The following is a 16,881-nucleotide window of genomic DNA, read 5'->3' as shown; positions in this document are numbered from 1 at the left end:
ACGGGTGTGGCCACCTCGTGGCTGTAGATCCCTCTTCTCTCATCTCCTGCTCCTCTGGTTCCCCCACAGGCATCAGCCACGGCTCGGTGGTCGCTGGCGTCATCGGCGCTAAGAAGCCGCAGTACGACATCTGGGGTAAAACCGTGAACCTGGCCAGCCGCATGGACAGCACGGGGGTCAGCGGCAGGATCCAGGTCCCGGAGGAGACGTTCCTCATCCTGAAGGACCAGGGCTTCGCCTTCGACTACCGGGGGGAGATCTACGTGAAGGGCATCAGCGAGCAGGAGGGGAAAATCAAGACGTACTTTCTCCTGGGCAGGGTCCAGCCCAACCCGTTCATCCTGCCCCCGAGGAGGCTGCCGGGGCAGTACTCGCTGGCCGCCGTGGTCCTGGGCCTCGTCCAGTCCCTCAACAGGCAGCGGCAGAAGCAGCTCCTCAACGAGAACAACAGCTCGGGCATCAAGGGCCACTACGCCCGGCGGACTCTGCTGACGCCCGGCGGGCCCGAGCCCGGCGCCCAGGCCGAGGGCCCCGACAAGTCCGACTTGCCATAAGCGCGTACCCTTTGTGTTCCTTTTTTTTGTATTTCTTTTATATATAAAATAAATATACTAATAAAAATGTTTAATTTTTTTTAGAACAAGGATGGTCTCGCTGGTCTTTGAAGGCACTGGGTCGAAGACACGATTTGGGTTGCTCTTCGGCCACCAACGTGGACGGGTCATCTCTCACGTAGGTTCACGGAGAAGCACACATCAGGCCTAGTTCCTGACCCTGAGAGGCTGGCTCACAGCTGGGTGAGAGCAGGACATGTCAACAGACTTGATCCGATGGGATAATAAATAACAGCCAGCAGAGGGCGCCGGCGAGACTTGGTGCTGTTCCCAGGGCCGCAGTAGCCACTGCAGACCCAGGTCTCAGGCTGCCTCCTGGGTGCAGCGAGAGGGGGCGCTGGGCACTCCCTTCCCTGGCGTTTTAATTCCAGGCCTCAGGCGTTCCTCACACTGGCTCCCGGGCCCACCAGCATTTTCAGGAGAGAGTGTAGCGCTCGGATTAGGTGTGAGCTCCAAACAAAGGAACTGATATTTTATTGAGGAGTCACCAGGGGCAGAGGCCTGCAGAACAGCCGGTGCCCGTTTGAATCATTAATTGCAGATCAGCTGCTCCTCCGGCCACCATCCTGCCCCCTCCAGCCCCATCTTTTGAGTGAGCTTTCAAAGCGGGTTGAGGGACTCTGTGCGCTTGTCTTTTAACCTTTTAGAAAACAGACAGCGTGACTCCAGTGCCATCAGTTCCTGTTTGGAAATTCAAACACGGTCTTTTCCTAACACACGACCCCCATTTGGATAGTATCCTAACAAGAATCCTAGCTGGTTTGGCTCAGTGGATAGAGCATCGGCCTGCAGACTAAAGGGTTCCAGGTTCGATTCCAGTCAAAAGCACATACCTGGGTTGCAGGCTCGATCCCCAGTAGGGGGCGTGCAGGAGACAGCCAAGCAATGGTTCTCATCGTTGATATTTCTCTCCCTCTCCCTTCCTAAAATCAATAAAAATATTTAAAAAAACAACACCACTTTCAGATTTATAGTTTCAAAGTCCACTTCTGACCATGATCTCAGCTGAGCCTCCCAACAACTCTCAGGGACAGAGGATTATCCTCATTTTCCAGCGAACGGAGGCTCACAAAATTAATAAAAATAATTGTTTGAAAAACTCCATCTAAAAATAGAGCACTAACGCTAGGACGAGGTTAAAGATCACATGTGATCCTAAGTCTTGATTTTGTATATAAAATGAAGGCCCAGACAGGCCAAGATCCACCAACCAAAGTAGAACCAGAACCGGGCACACAGGACCGGTTGCCTCTCCTGTGCCCTCCGCAGACTCCGCAGGGGGCTCTGGCCTCCTCCCTCTGCTCCCTGCACAAGGGTCACCCTGTAACCAGGGCGCACTGAGTCCTCCCTGTCCCATAATGAGCTTGGCCGGCAACCCCATAGAAGCCCCATGGCATCTGCCAACCCCCAGTCCCTCGTCAGACCCCTGCTCTGGACCGACACAAACTCAGCCTCTTCTCAATTCACAGACACAAACACGCCCCTCCCACACCCACACACCTACGCACACGATCTGTACATAGACCCATGCTGCAATAGGCTTTCCTGAATTCTAGAAAGAGGAGATGGAGGAGCGGGTGACCTGGAAATAACTAAATACCCTCAGATTGACTGTTACCTATCTCCCCCTTAAAGGGCCATCCCGCCATCCACCTGGTCCCTCCTCTGCCCCTCCCTCTCCCTTTCAAGAGCAAAATCTAACTCCTCGCATTTTCTCATGCCAAGGAGCATAAACCTTCTTTATTCGTCCAACACGCAATCACGGAGCATCTCGTCTACTCCACTGCAACCTCCCGTATGCCAGAGCTCTGCTGTGCGCTTGAGGCCAGTTAGAAAAAGCTCTCAGATACCTGCAGGGAGGGAGGAAGGGAGTCAGCAGACAGTGTACTGAAGGGCCTGCAGACAAAGGAGCAGCAGGAGCTAAGGCCCTGTGGTCAGGCCTGTGTGGCCGGGCCCTGGAGTGGAATGAGGAGGTGAGGGTGGTGTGAGATGAGCTTAAAAGCGGCCAAGAGCTAGCCTGAGGGAGCATTTTGTTGTTGTCATGTTTTTGTTTGTTTGCTTGAGCTCCAGCCAATATCTCACCTTCAACACCAAGGTTCTCAACAAGGCATTTTCCTGAACAGAGAGAGGCTCCCCTCAGGGGGAGAAGGCTGATCCAGCCAGAAGCATGATAAACAGTCAACCACTGCCCTCCACCCAGACGCCCTGGGACCCAGAGGCCCGAAGGTGCACAGCTGTCGCCTAGGGGACGCGCTCTCTTCTCTGCACAGAGGAGGGGTTTTTAAAGGAACCTAGGAAAGCAAACTGGCCCGGACAAAGACACTGTTGAAGCCGCCCCGTTAGGGACCCCTCGCCTCCCTCTGGTGACACTGGTGGGTGGCAGGAGGCCTCTGATGAGTGTGGGCATCCCCCCACCCCAACTGCCCACAGAAGACACCGCAAGCTGGGACCTGTCTCCCCCACACCTATCAATTTGTTGCTGAAATAAGCACCTTCTTGGCTGAAAATGATAAATCTCTCTCTGCTCCATGACCTGTGTTTGGGCTTGTTCAGCTGCCCAAGAGCCGAGCAGGTCACGGCACAGTGACTGTCCTGAACTCTGACAAGGCGCCTGGAGAGGGACAAGGGAGGGGCGGTGCTCCCACACCCACTCCAGTCTCCCCATGGTGCAGATGACACAGGATTCCAAAAGTCTTCTGAGTGGGCGTCGCGGGCAAGAGGGAGGCAGGGCAGGGAAGGGTACAGAGCCACCCAGTCCTTGGGGTCCTCACTGGGGTCCTCCTTCAGGACCCAGAGCCACACCCCCAGAGAGAAGTAGATCTCCCAGGGGCTCCTGGCCGCCGGCTGCCCAGGCCCTGGACTGTGCTCCTCCCTGCTTTGCTGGGGCGTTCATTTCTGTGTTGCTTATGGAGCTCACAGGTTTAGCACAAGCCTCTGTCTCGGGTTCCAGTCCTTGTCCTGCTCATTAGGTTCACTCTCTGCTGGCCTCATTGTAATTTATTCCCTCCTCTGCTACCAGAGGCGGCTAAGAGCAGCAGGGACCAGCCCCTCTGCAGGAGCCAGTGGCAGAGGAAATGCCATTAGCTTCCAATCCACAGAGCAGGGAAGGGGGTGGGCTTCTCACCCGTGGCCAAGCTTCTGTGGAGGAGGGGGAGAGGGAGGGCCAGCAGGGAACTGGAAGCCTGGGCAGAGCCTGCCCTGAGCCCCGAGGAGGCTGGGAGCTGGCGCTGGCGATGTGCTTGTGTGGGACACAGGATGCGGAGAGAGCGCGGGCAGCCCAGATGGCTATTTCAAGCACCGCATCGCTGCCCACTACTGGGAGCCCAAGATCTTGGAGAAAAGGCCTGCGAGACCTTTGATTGGAATCAGCATTGGAGGCCGAAGCAGCAAATAGGATTGAGCGAGGTTAAGCGACGCCGTAAAATGAACCAAGAAGGGAGACTGAGCTGAAGTCAGATTCCCCTGTGTATCTGCTTCATCCCCATCACATCCGCCCCCAGGGGCAGTGGGGCCCGGGGTCAAAGGCTGCCCCACCTCTCCTAGGCTGCAGTGCTGGGGTGTTTACTTCATCTCTCTGAGCCTCAGTTTCCCACATGTGTAGAAAGGGCCTCAGGAGGCGGGCACGTCACTCCCACTTCGGTGGGATCCTGTGTGGAAAGCCACTCTGGAGCGGATCAGAGCAGGCTGTGAGGGACCAGCATCCCTCGCAGTGGTGGGCGGTGCACTTCCGGTTCCCAGCGCTCTGCCAGGGGAGGGAAACAGCCCTGGACAGAGAGGAAGCAGTAGGTTGGTCGCACTGGACGCTCGCGGTGTGCGCCCTAACATCTCCGGGTCCCATTCCAGCCCCAGACCTTTGTGGGCCACCTCCAGTGCCAGGCTCTCTCTGAAAGGGCACCAGAAGATAGACCCGCTGCCTCCCTCACTGGGCTTGCAGTTCTGCGGGGAGCAGAACAACAGACAGTCCACTGATCTCCACGTGGCCCGGGCATCATCTGAAAGGCTCAGGAGGCCTTGAGCCATGAGCAGTGAGTGTCAGCTGCAGGTGGGGACAGTTCCACCCGCATCCACTCTAGTCTGAGCACTAACCTCATGCCCCCATGGGTCCACCTCTGAAAATGCCACAAGGGTCACGACCAGCCCTGAACACCCTGGTGAGCAGGGACACGGGCACAAAGCAACTGAGGACATAAAGACTCAGCATCCCCCCTGATACTGGCAAGTGCTCTGTAAAGTGTGACAGAAAGTGGGGCTGGCTGCCCTGGCTGGTTTTCCTCAGGGGTTAGAGCATAGGCCTGTGGACTGAAGGGTCTCAGATTCGATTCCGGTCAAGGGCATGTACCTTGGTTGCAGGCTCCATCCCTTGCCCCAGGTTAAAAGCAACCAATCCATGTGTCTCTCTCACATCAATGTTTCTCTCTGTGTGTCTCTCCCACTCCCTTCCACTCTCTCTAAAAATCAATGGGGGGAAAAAATCCTCAGGTGAAGATTAACCAAAAAAAAAAAAATAAAGTGGTGTTATGGGTTCACTCAGCGAGATAGACCACTGACTCAGAATTTAAATTTAAGAGCCTTTATTAAGCTGGCCAGCTGACTACAGTTACAGCACCCTGCCGAAGCAGAGGGCTGAACTGCAGCGCAAACTACAGGAGTTACATTTTGTTATTAAATTCTGTGGAGGCCCAGAGAAAAATGTGTCTTTCAAATTCTGGGCCCCCAATATGGAGGACACTCTCTTTATTTATACTTTTTCCAGTCCTTTGTCTCCCAAATTTGGAATGAGACTTCGGCCTTCTGAGAAAGAAGCCCTGCGTGCTGGGAAGGGGCCATGAGACCATATCTCAAGGCCTGGCCTGATGTCAGTACCTTCCTATCTATGTGTTTTAGGAACAGACAGCACAGCATGACCCGTCTGGCCAAAGCGCCAGATATGCAGCCCAGCACATTGGGAGCTGGTTAAATGAGGGGATCACTGCTAAGGAGGACATATCTGGGATAAAACCTGAAGGAGCCAGCACTCAAAATAACACCTGGCTCAAAACGCGGTGCGCGGTGATAAGTGCCAAGACTGCTAACGGACTGCTGTATAAACAGGCGATGATACCTTCAGATGTTTCTAATCCTGGCGTCCAGCCCACAGCCCAGCCTGACGGCTCTCCCCAGCCCCAGTGCCCCAGTGGGGACTGAGTAAGTCACAAGGTCCCGGCCCTTCCCTGTGCAGCTGACACAGCCTCCAGACCTAGGTCAAAGCGCCCAAGGAACCCCCTGGCCCTCGCATCTGAGCAGCCATGGCCACTTCAGAGAGGAGCATCATTAGGAGGGGCTCACAGGCCAGGAAGGAGAGCAGAGGGAGCTCCGTTTCCTGGCACAGGGAGATCAGATTCGGGAAGTGTGCAGCTGCCCTTAGAACCCGTCTTGACATTGGGATTCGCTTTCCTTTGCTGCCATCTGGTGGTCAAACGTGGGAACAACAGCCTGGAGTGTGGGAGGCTGCTTCCACAATCAACTAAAGGTACTGACTCCCTGGTAACCAGGAGCTGTTCTGGACGCTGGTGCTGGACATGGAGCTGTGGACAAAGCTGACTAAACCCCCTGCCCTCACCGGGCTTGCACTCCAACTGGCTGCATCAGACACAGCTGCTTAAAGGCTGGCGATGACAAGGGTTCAGGGGGAAAGGAACTGCCTGGACCACACAGCTCACTAGTGGAAAAGCTGACCTTAGAACTCCCTGCATAGCCCCCCTTGCCTTCCCAGGAGTCAGGCAGAAGGATGGGAGGTTGGCTCTCAGATTTTGTGAAAATCGCTTCATTGGAGCGCAGCCGAGCCCACCTGGGGACACGGTGCCTCTGGGCATCATGAAGTCAGGAGGGTCCACGTCTGATTTTAAAAGGACCACTCCGGCTACCACATGGAGAAGGGATTGGAGGCGAGTCAAGTGGAAGCAGCAGGCCATCAGAAGGCTCCTGCACTCGTCAGTGTAACCAGGAAGTGCATCCCGGCCACTTACCCCCATCCCTCTCCTGTGTTAGAGCACACCGAAGCCCTATAAAACCTGGGGGAGCCGACTGCTTCTAAAGACAGGGGAGGGTATGCAAAAGAAAACGCAGCCCTTCCAAGTTAGCAATGTCCTTTAACATCACAACTTGTGCTCTTCTCCACTCCTTGAGGACTAATAAAATGAACCCTCCCCATCCAAACACTCTAAATTAGGAATTTAACATTTCATTAACAGCAACCTTTACCTGGGATAATTAACACCAGATGCAGACGAATGGCAGGGATTAGGAATTTTCCACCACGAGAGACATTTTTAGGAAGGATCCAGATTGTCTTTCACTCCACCACTTCCGGCCCACGTCCTCCCCCCCCCCGCCTGCCCCCCCCCCTTCCCCCCAGCTGTTTCCTTGAGCTGGGACTCGCTCACCGGCCTGACAGCAGTTCTCATGGGCTGGGGCACTGTGGTGAGGAGAGGGATGGAAACTCAAAACATCCAACAGGCAGAACTGTGGCTAAACTAAAAACTAAGAATAACATGGCGGCTATCGTTTGTTAAGAGCTTACGATGGGTTGGGCACTATGTTAAGAACTGAATACACCTGCTAAAGCAATGAAATGTCTCCCCCAATTCACTGCCAAGTTACCTTTCAAGATCACCTTGGAACCTTAGGCGGGGTCCCCAGTGCAGCAAGATGCTACAAGCCACATAGAGGAAGAGCAATATGGCGGTGGCTTGGTGCTTACAAAAATCCAGCCTTCCAACCTCTTCAAGGGTCACCTTCCTAACCATCCAGGTCCCGATCCTGAGCCTGGATGTCTCGATTGTCTCCTTCTCTGTTGCTTCAACGTGCTGGCCACTTAACTATGTGCTCATCTCCCCACCGGCCAGGACTAGTTCTGAGATGCTGATGAGCATCCACGTCTTGGGGGTCAATCCCTCCTCACAGGCTTCCTGCACGGCCATCCTGACAGCTGGGGCGGGTGAGACTTGCCCCTCCTCCCACCGCCCTTCCCAGGTGGGTCCCAGGGATTTAGAGGAAACCACAGGAGTCTGATAACACTGCTGGTAAGTAGCAGAGCCTGGACTCAACGTTGAATCTGTGTCGGACAACCCATGCCTTCAAGAAGCTTGTCCCACTGCCCCTCGCAGGTGCTCACAGACGCCTGCTGAACACAACTGAAGGAAGGATTTAGCCCAGAGGAACAGCCCTCCATGGGTGATACATTTTTCACCTTTGGTACCATAACTACACACACAGGACCTCTTCAAAGTCCCTTAAATCAAAGTACAAAGGCTGCCCCTTCCGAAGGCCGGTCCAGGTCAGCCCAGCTCCATCCCAGGCCCTTGTGCACTTTGAATAGAGACTCTGTCTGTATGTCAGAATCTTTGACATCCACTAAAGTAGAAAAAAGACAACATCCCAAGAGGGATGGGGCAGAGAAAAGCTAGAAACCCAGAAAGTTGGCCAAGGTTTATAAGCTGGGACAGGGTCCAGAGCCCAGGACTCAGCCACACAACGGCCAGCCCCATCGTCTTGCAGAATGCTAGTGCTGAGCCAGTCTAGGGAACATCTCATTGCTGTTTTTAAAGTGACACCAACAGACGTTACATGATGTGCCCACACAGACCCAGCAGCTGAGGGGCAGAACTTAAACTGGAGTCTGAGGGATCCTAGTGTATTTGAACCCAAGTCTGGTGGCCCCACCGCCTGGGGTGCTCCTCCTCCTACTATGCAGTGATTAAGAGCACGCATTCTAAAGTCAGGCAGGCCTGAGTTAGAAACCCTCACTCGTGGTCTCTATGGCCTTGGGCAGGTTATTAACCTCTCCAAGCCTCCATGTTCTTCTCTAAAAATGAGGACAATAATGAAACCTACCACATAGGTTTGTTCCGAGGATGAGAAGAGAGAATATATTGAAAACATTTCTTGGAATATGAAATAGCTCAAATACTATCGGCTCGTATTATATAACAGTGGCCCCCATTCTAACCTTTAAGAAGGTTTTCAGCTATTCAGAGAGTCAGCTAAGTTAAAAACTTACAGGAAGTAGACGTTACAGGGAGTCTAGAGCAATAAACCTCCCAATTACAAAGTTTGGATTTGTTCCTTTAAATTATTTTGAAATTGTCCTTCAGTAAGATCTCAAAGGCAAGAGCATTCCTTTTTTCCTGATACTTTCTTGTATCACAAACTATACTGATTTCAGATTCCCCAGACCAATCAGAATGGGACATTACCATGCTGCTGTTTATCCTCAAATAATGTCTGTGACCGCCGCCTGGCAGCCAGGACTGGAAATAGCAGCCCTTAGTTAACAGTAGGAGCCAAAATATCACATTCAGTGGAATAATTTAGTTGCTTTAACCCAGACACTTCTTTTACTGTTCTTATTTTCAAAAGTAATGTTGACTATAGGTTGCTCTATTCCTTATATCCCAATGGAACATCCACACACAGATAAAGGAAGCATATCCACTAGTACTCTTTTTTTTTTCCATTCATGTATTCAAATAATATGTATTGAGTGCCTACATAACAGTGCCAGTCATACACTACCTAGGGACAATAGTGAACAAGCCAGGGACATGGTTCCTTCCCCCAGAGACCTCTGGGCTAGCAGAGAGATAGTAACTCAACATTGAGAAAAATAACTGTATAATTGCAATTGTAATAAGAGCTGGGTGAAAAAATCAGGGGGCTCTAAGAGCTTTGAACAGATTGTTGATGTGGCCCTGAAAGAGGATGGTCCCTTCCTATTCCACTGAGCTGAACATGGAGGGGAAGAGCCCGGTAGTGGACACATATGGTTTTAGGCAAACAACACTGCCCAACCAAAATCACAAAGCAGGGAGTTGGAAGGGAGGCATCATCAGGTCAGATTTGTGTGGCTGATACAGGAAGTTCAGCTGGCTCAATATCGGTCCCAACCTTTTCCAAGGTTTCTTCTGGTGCTGCAGAGACTGGAAATCTGAAAACCACATTTCCCCGACTCCCTTGCAGCTAGGATTCTAGATGTGATTCAGGGTTCCCTACTGGTCTTGCTGACTCAATACAAATGCAGAACTGGGTTAAGTGAGAAGAGAGGGGTCAGTGGGCAAGGCATCATTTTGCTGGAGCAGATCTGGAAGGGATGGCACAGGTCTGAGCCAAGAGTTGGACTGTGGCATGAGTAAGAAACACTTGATTTTTCCATTAGACAACCATCAACTCTTATTTTATTTCTAGTCCCAAGAAGGCCTAACTAGCCTTTATTAACTAGCACATTCTCTGAATTTGAAACTTACTCTCTGACATGTGCTTTTAAAGTTGTAAAATGTTGGGGTTTTTTACTTTTAGAATTTCAAGCTTTCTGGAATGTTTCCTATAAATAATTTGAAGTAGGAATCATTTTTTTTCCTTCTGACAAGCTAATTACATCAACTCCACATTTTAAACATTTATTAAACAGTCCTCTCCCCACTGTCATTGACATCATATATCAAGCTCCCGGTTTTCTGTGTAAAACTGTTTCTAGACTACTCATCCTGTTATGTTATTTACAATATGTCTGAAAACTTGAGAAATATAAAATTAATTTATTTTAAAATAATATATTCATTCCATTCTTCAAATTATATGTTCAATTTACATTCTCTTGGTCCAGAAAGTAAAAAACTAGCTCAAATTCAAGGGGTAAGGAAAGAAATTCCTTTTAAGGGGAGTACCTGCAAAATTGCTTGCAAAGGATGGGCAAAGAATTGAGCATAATTTTTAAATTAATCTGTCACAAGCATTAATGATGCTTAAATATTTAACATGCTCTTTAATATCGACCTACTTATTTAATATTACTTTATATTTTCCCTACAAAGTCCAAATTGATTGAATATCGCTTACATACTTAAAATCAGACAAGAATCTTGGCATGTTTTAAATCCTTATAAGCCCCATTCCCATCTTTCATACATTTATTGTCCAAAATTTTAATTCCATCATTTGATTTAAATACGCAAGCTGTGTGTGTGTCATGTGCAGATTTAACTCACTGTAGATAATTACATACATATTTCATCTTTCACATACATTGTTCATGGTTTCTTCTTACATCGTCTCTCTTCCATGTTCATTTTTCTTCTTGATAAATTTGTATCATTCTGTAGTTCTTCCAGCAAATACATCTGAGTTGTAACTTCCTTGCCTCTTTGTAGGCTAAAAATAGCATTACTTTGCATTTACTCTTGAACGATTATTTGGTTCTCTGCATAATTCTGGGTGAGAATTATGTTATCTCTGCACTTTGGTGGAGGGAAATTTTATATATATCCTGGGGACTTCAAAACCAGATTTCAAATACTGTATTATTTTTATGGGAGAGGTAGGTTTAATAGTGAATAAATTTAAAAGAACTGACTAAAGGAAAACAATCAATAAGGTCAATGTCATGTATATGTTACTGGAAAAACTGAAGAATGAGAAACACCTCTTTAACCATCCTAAGTTCCCTGCCCCACCCCCACGCCCGCAGCAGCCAGCTGCCACACAAGGCCTGGCGGATCGGCCAGCTGAACTCCACATGACAAGTGTGTAAAAAGCAAGAGTGTCGAACTTCTCTCTCTACAGACTTCTCCAGAATTCCCTGGCACTTTGCAAAAGTGCTACTTTTATCACTTTCAATTTAGGGGAGCAGTAAATGCAGGCTTCGCTTTGGAAGGAAGAAACTTAGAAAGAGCTGGTTACTGAGACATGAAGAGACAGCTGAGAGGTCTCCAAAACCCCCAAGAGGAGAATCCCATTTACAGGGACCTTAAGGCAACAACTGCCCCATCGATTGGGACTTCTCCATCTCCCTTCCCCACCCTCCCATCTGTTCTTCCCCTGGGCAGAGAGCTCAGATGCAACTCGCAAGCCCCCTTGTAACACCGTTAAGTGAAGCAGTCAATACAAACTTAATATCGCATCTCCCTCAATGGCATGACACTAGACTCCACACCCAGGCTCATGCATTTCCTGTCAAATGTCCATATGCTCCCACTCCCAGGCCGCACTGGTTTGGAGGGACAGTAACCAATGCTCAGTAGGCAAAGTGCTCTGCAGAGTGAGCTGTGAAGCCAGAAGGGAGAGGGAATCTGGCCCTTGTTCTTGGGTCTCAGGACTCCAGAAGGAGGATGACTTCCCTGTAAGCCTCATCCATGAGTCGCGGGAGATTGGAAACCATTTTTAGAAACTAGAACATCTACTCTCAGTTGAGACAGAAGAAAATGGACATGGTCACAAGTCCCGGAAGGGGGTGTCAATTCTCTTTCTAGAAAACAGTCTGGGAGCATCTATTTAAAAATACATATGTTCTCCCCACCATTTGCATTGTTTTGAGAGAATCCAGTGTATACATAGAAAATTCATATAGATATTTGCTGTTCGGTTATTTGCAATGGCAAAACCCTGGAAACAACTTCCGTGTTCATCAACAGGAAATCAGTTGAAGAACTATGGTATCTATGCTATGAAATAGTATGTATCTCTTACAAATAAAGAGGTGTGTGTGTGTGTGTGTGTGTGTGTGTGTGTGTGTGTGTTTTGAACTGGAGGAATGTCCATGACATGTTATTAAGTAGAAAAAAGTAGTAAGCGGGAAAAAGCAAGCTTCCCTGCAAACAAGTGCAGGTCACAATCGCCAGCAGAATGTGGCAGAATCGGAGCGGACCAGAATCCATAGCGTGTCCCCTCAGGGGTTAAGTGGCTGCCTGTCCAGATGGACCTGAACTCACTCAAGATCCTGAGGTCAATGGGGTTAACATAATCTCTCTGAGCCTCTCCCTCAAGAAAGTTATTTATTCCCTAGTCCCGGCTTCCACTGGAGGATGCTAATCTGCTAATGGCCCTTTCAAGCGAGGCCCATGTCCAGCATCTTCTACCAAGGGACCGCATGTCTGTCTGTACTGGCTTTCAGGGAACTGCAGATCAATGCTTGCTACTCCATCTGCAAACTCCCTGCCCTGAGCCAGCGGTGGCCTCCAGGACAAAGGCCAGCGCACCTTACCATTAGCAATAATAGGTGTCCGACCATCACATCCAGGGAGGGAGCCAGCAGGTCTTGTCCAGTACATGAGCCTCTGAGTGCTCTGCAGGCAAGGAATAGCTCCAACCAGATAGACTCGGCACTGAGATCTCACAGACAGACATGGACGCTCAGAGGAGAAAGTCCTCGGAGAACCTAACCTGATGCCTTCTGGCCACAGATGCGGAACTGATGACAGAGACCTTTTCTTCAGACACAACTCTGACAGTGTCAACCCCATCCTTAATGGCTCCCCATCAGCTAAGGAATAATCATCATAATAGTAACACCATCAGCAAGATTGTAGCTCATCACATACAACGCACCATCAATGAGAAGCTGTGCTTTTACTTGTCTACCTTGGAGAAAATATTTATCTGCCAATTAAATGGTGATATGCAGTCCTGTGGGGGGTATGAATCGGTCACACCAGCATCTTGTTGCTTTGAAATGTTTCTCATATGTTTTGAGGACTTTGGCAATTTCGATTGCCATCCGTTGCAATTCTTTGTGTTTGAGGGGCAACCCTGGTCGCATGTATCATGGTAACAAAACAGAGCAGTAGCATCTTATGTAGGTGTCTTCCTGCTTTGAGCCTGTAAGGCACTGGGTTTTGCTTTGCAAGTAAGTATAGAATTGTTGTTATCCTGCCAATAAATATTTGCTTCACTAATTTCAAATCTCCCTCCTGCTGCTGTTTCCACGCTTTTTAGCAGATATAACTTTTTAATCCAATATCAAATGACAGTGTATTCTTTTAGATATATTTTAAGTGGCAACTAAACTCAACACCCATTAAGTCAACAATGTGTATCATGCAATGGAAATCAGGACAACATGAACAGTGTGCCCAAGTTCACGTGTACTCGAAGATAACCTTGTCACATCTGCTATGTGATGGGCAGTAACTGTAAAGTACGCTCCACCATAGACACATGAAAAGTTGAGAGATCTTATCCGACCGCAGAACAACGTGCATCTTGAAATCAATGAAATGAAAGGACAAGAGCTAGTGCTTATTGAGCACTTACTATATGCCAGGCATGTTTCCAAGTTCTTTTCAAGTCTAATAAATTTAATCTTAGCACAACACTAGAAGAAAATACCATGTACCCATTTTATGGATGAGGAGCGAAAGCTCAGACAGCCAGACAAACTTTCCCGAGGTCACACGGTCTCCTCCCCTTTTATCACTTCCTCTGGCCAACCCTCACTCATCTTTGAAGACGCAATTCAGATATTGCTTCCTTCCCAAGCTGGTCATGATGGTTCCTCCTGAAACTTGAGTTAGGAGCCTGCACTGTGCTTCTCTCACAGGTGAACTTCCCTCTCTACGAGCACTTATCACCTTACATTTCATCTCCCTTCTCAGAGCTGGTGGTAGGTCAGCATGCAATGGTTCAGAGTCCTGGCCAGTGACTTACGTGACCAGACGGGCCTTTGTGCTGGTGAGTCAGGGCCTTGGGGCCACCAATCATTCAATGGTGTGGATGGCACATGCATGTCTGTCTCTCCTGCTGAACCCCCTCCACATCCTCACCATGGGGCCCTGCATCTGGCACATACTGAGCCCTTCATAAATGCGTATAGAAGTGAGTCTATTGAGATGGGCCCATGGTCGCCCAGCAAGTCAAATGGGTTTGTCCATCGAGCCATGGGAACATCCCATCCCCATTAGCAGGATCAGCGTGAGGACAGGCAGGGAGCGAGGAAGAGAGATGCCTGAGAAACGAAAGAGGTTCAGATGTCGGCCACGAAGGGGAGCACGGGAGAGGCAGGAGCCCTTGTTCATCACTGAAGACTGGAGCTGGGAGGACCCTGTAGAGACTGGATCTGCCAGTTTCAGGGGGAAGGAAGTGAGGCCCAGGAGGGGTCCTTCCTGGCCAGAGGCTCTCGGACAGCTGCAGGTCCCGCCACGTGCCCCATCCACTCCATCCCCCAAGCCTAGAGGGCTGGTGGCTGAGCTCTTCCAAATCCAAAGGCAAGAGTCACAGCAGGTGGTTCCCAAAAACAGACTGGGATTCTAAATAGACCACTTTCCTCTTGGAAGGCTTTTCCTCTGGCAAGGAGCTGACTTGCTACATTTAGGGCCAAGACACATGTATCGACAGAGTTTAAAATGACTGAGAGACAGACGTGCCTAAGGAAAGGGCTGACGGGCTCTCTCAGCACAACTCCACCAGCTGATCATCATACAAATTCTGGCTGGACCCAATCATCCTTGGCACGAAGGACAGGGATGAATCTGGGCCAAGACAGTAGAACATTGGGACTGGAGGCAGTGCCCAATCCCCTGAAAACTGGCAGCAGGAGCTCACCCAGGGCAGTGACAGGCTCCCCAGATTTCTAATCCATCATAGGGGTGGGGAGAGAATCCTGGACCTAAGAGAGGGCACACCTGGATGAGACCCCATCTCCTGAATCACAGTCCCTTACCCTCCACCACTTTGAGTCCAGCACCACGGCAAGGGTGCCCTTCTACTGCAAATTATTCAAGAGTCCCCCCTCGTTCCTGTGTCCTGGTGTTTCTCACATGGTGCAATGACTTACTATTTGAAGCTATCACTACAAGACCTTTAGAGATTTTATTAAAGAGTAGGTCTTGCCTGGCTGGCATGACTCAGTTATTGAGCACCACCTATGAACCAGGAGGTCATGGTTCAATTCCCAATCAGGACACATGCCTGGGTTGTGGGCTCAATCCCCAGGAGGGGGCATGCAGGAGGCAGCTGATCAACGATTCTCCTTCATCACTGAGGTTTCTATCTCTCTTCCTCTCCCTTCATCTCTAAAATCAATAAAAATATATATATTTTTAAAAAGAGTAGGTCTTTCTTTCCCTTTTGTACCACAGTCAACGATTTCTCCAGTCCTTTGACATGCAGTAGTTGTTCTGCCCAAAGACCAAAGTGCCAGCACAAACAACCAGCAAATACATGGAGCTGGGCTCTGCGTGTCTTGCTGTTGTGAGAGGTAATCCTATGTTAGCTGAAGTGAGAGGCCTTATGAGTCAATTACGTGTTGGCAGAGCAAAATCACTGTTATGCAATTCAGAATTTACAGTGGAAACATGTGTAGGAATTCAAACATGCTATCATTTCTGCCAGAGACTAATAATTACTATGGGATAATCATTTCACACCAAGGAAATCACCATCTTACCTTCAACAATAAACATGAATTGTCTCCAGCGAGGTTTCCAAGGACTGAGAGGCCCTGGGCATGAACTGAATGCTAAAACTAAAAGTCCCAGCAAGGTGGGACAAGTAGGTGACCCCACGTGTGCACCTACTATGTGCTAGGAACCGTGAGGAAGTACAGAGAGAAAGTGACATATAATCCTTTTCCTTAAAGACACCCCCCGAGCGGCAGTGGTACCTCTTTACGCTCGTGCGCCTTTACTTTCTATTTCTGTGTATCTGACCTTCTCTCCCCATCCCCAGGCATCCATCTGCCTTGGCAAGGAAGACTGTGACTTCTTTTACCTGGGCAAGAGGATTAGGACTCTTACAGCAGATGTGCAAAGAGGAAGGAAGAACATTTGGAATTCAGATTTTGCCTGCTAAAATAGAATTTTTGAGACAATATTTTGAAAGTCATACTTTATTAAGATCTATAGCAGATATTCCGTAAGTGCCAATTACCATATCAAAAGCCAGACCTGCCTGACGGGAATGCTGAGGTTTTCCTAAGCGGGGCACAGACAGTGCTTAGCATGGGACTTTGTGGAAGCCCCATCGGAACCCAGGGAAACTGGGAGCCTTTCCAACTCAGCGGAGAAAGGAGAGTGAGGTAGGGGAGCAAGCAACCAGACACGGGTGCAGCGGCTGCGACCTCTAGAATTTCAACATAGAAAGTGAGATAGTTCAAAGGCTTTGCCAGAGACCCCTGGTGTCCCAGCCACCCCCAGCACGGGACAGCCACACAGATGAGACAGTCAGGCTGAGAGACAGCCTAAATGGTTGCTCCTGAACCTCCCTTAGCCCCGCCCCACCCCCAGCATGGAATGGACCCAGACATTTCTGCCTTTCTGGCGAAGAAGTTGGAAGGAAACTGCATTGAGGGCTTCTGCTGGCCTCCCAAGGTCAAGGAGTAAAGTGGCAGAGCCACATGACCAAGCAGTGGGCAGCCAGGCTGGATGCAAGAGAGAGAGGGAGAGAGGGAGGGAGAGAGGGGGGGGGGGGAGAGAGAGAGAGAGAGAGAGAGAGAGAGAGAGAGAGAGAGAGAGAGAGGCAG

The 16,881-nt window shown here is 49.6% G+C and overlaps 1 protein-coding gene across 3 annotated transcripts in view; it reads left to right on the top strand.

Moving 5' to 3' along the window:
• ADCY8 (adenylate cyclase 8) overlaps positions 1-643 on the top strand; it is a 138,934-nt gene extending 138,291 nt beyond the window's left edge. For all 3 annotated transcript variants that reach the window (XM_059672309.1, XM_059672307.1, XM_059672310.1), the window contains one exon: positions 70-643. In XM_059672309.1, coding sequence (XP_059528292.1) covers positions 70-554 — 485 coding nt within the window. In that variant the 3' untranslated portion in view covers positions 555-643. The remainder of the gene's footprint in view (positions 1-69) is intronic.
• The last annotated feature ends 16,238 nt before the right edge of the window (positions 644-16,881 follow it).

This window comes from Myotis daubentonii, chromosome 17, assembly GCF_963259705.1.
Source record: "Myotis daubentonii chromosome 17, mMyoDau2.1, whole genome shotgun sequence".
NCBI lineage: Eukaryota > Metazoa > Chordata > Mammalia > Chiroptera > Vespertilionidae > Myotis > Myotis daubentonii.
The sequence above is the reverse complement of the archived record's forward strand: the minus strand, read 5'-3'. Positions and strand labels throughout refer to the sequence as shown.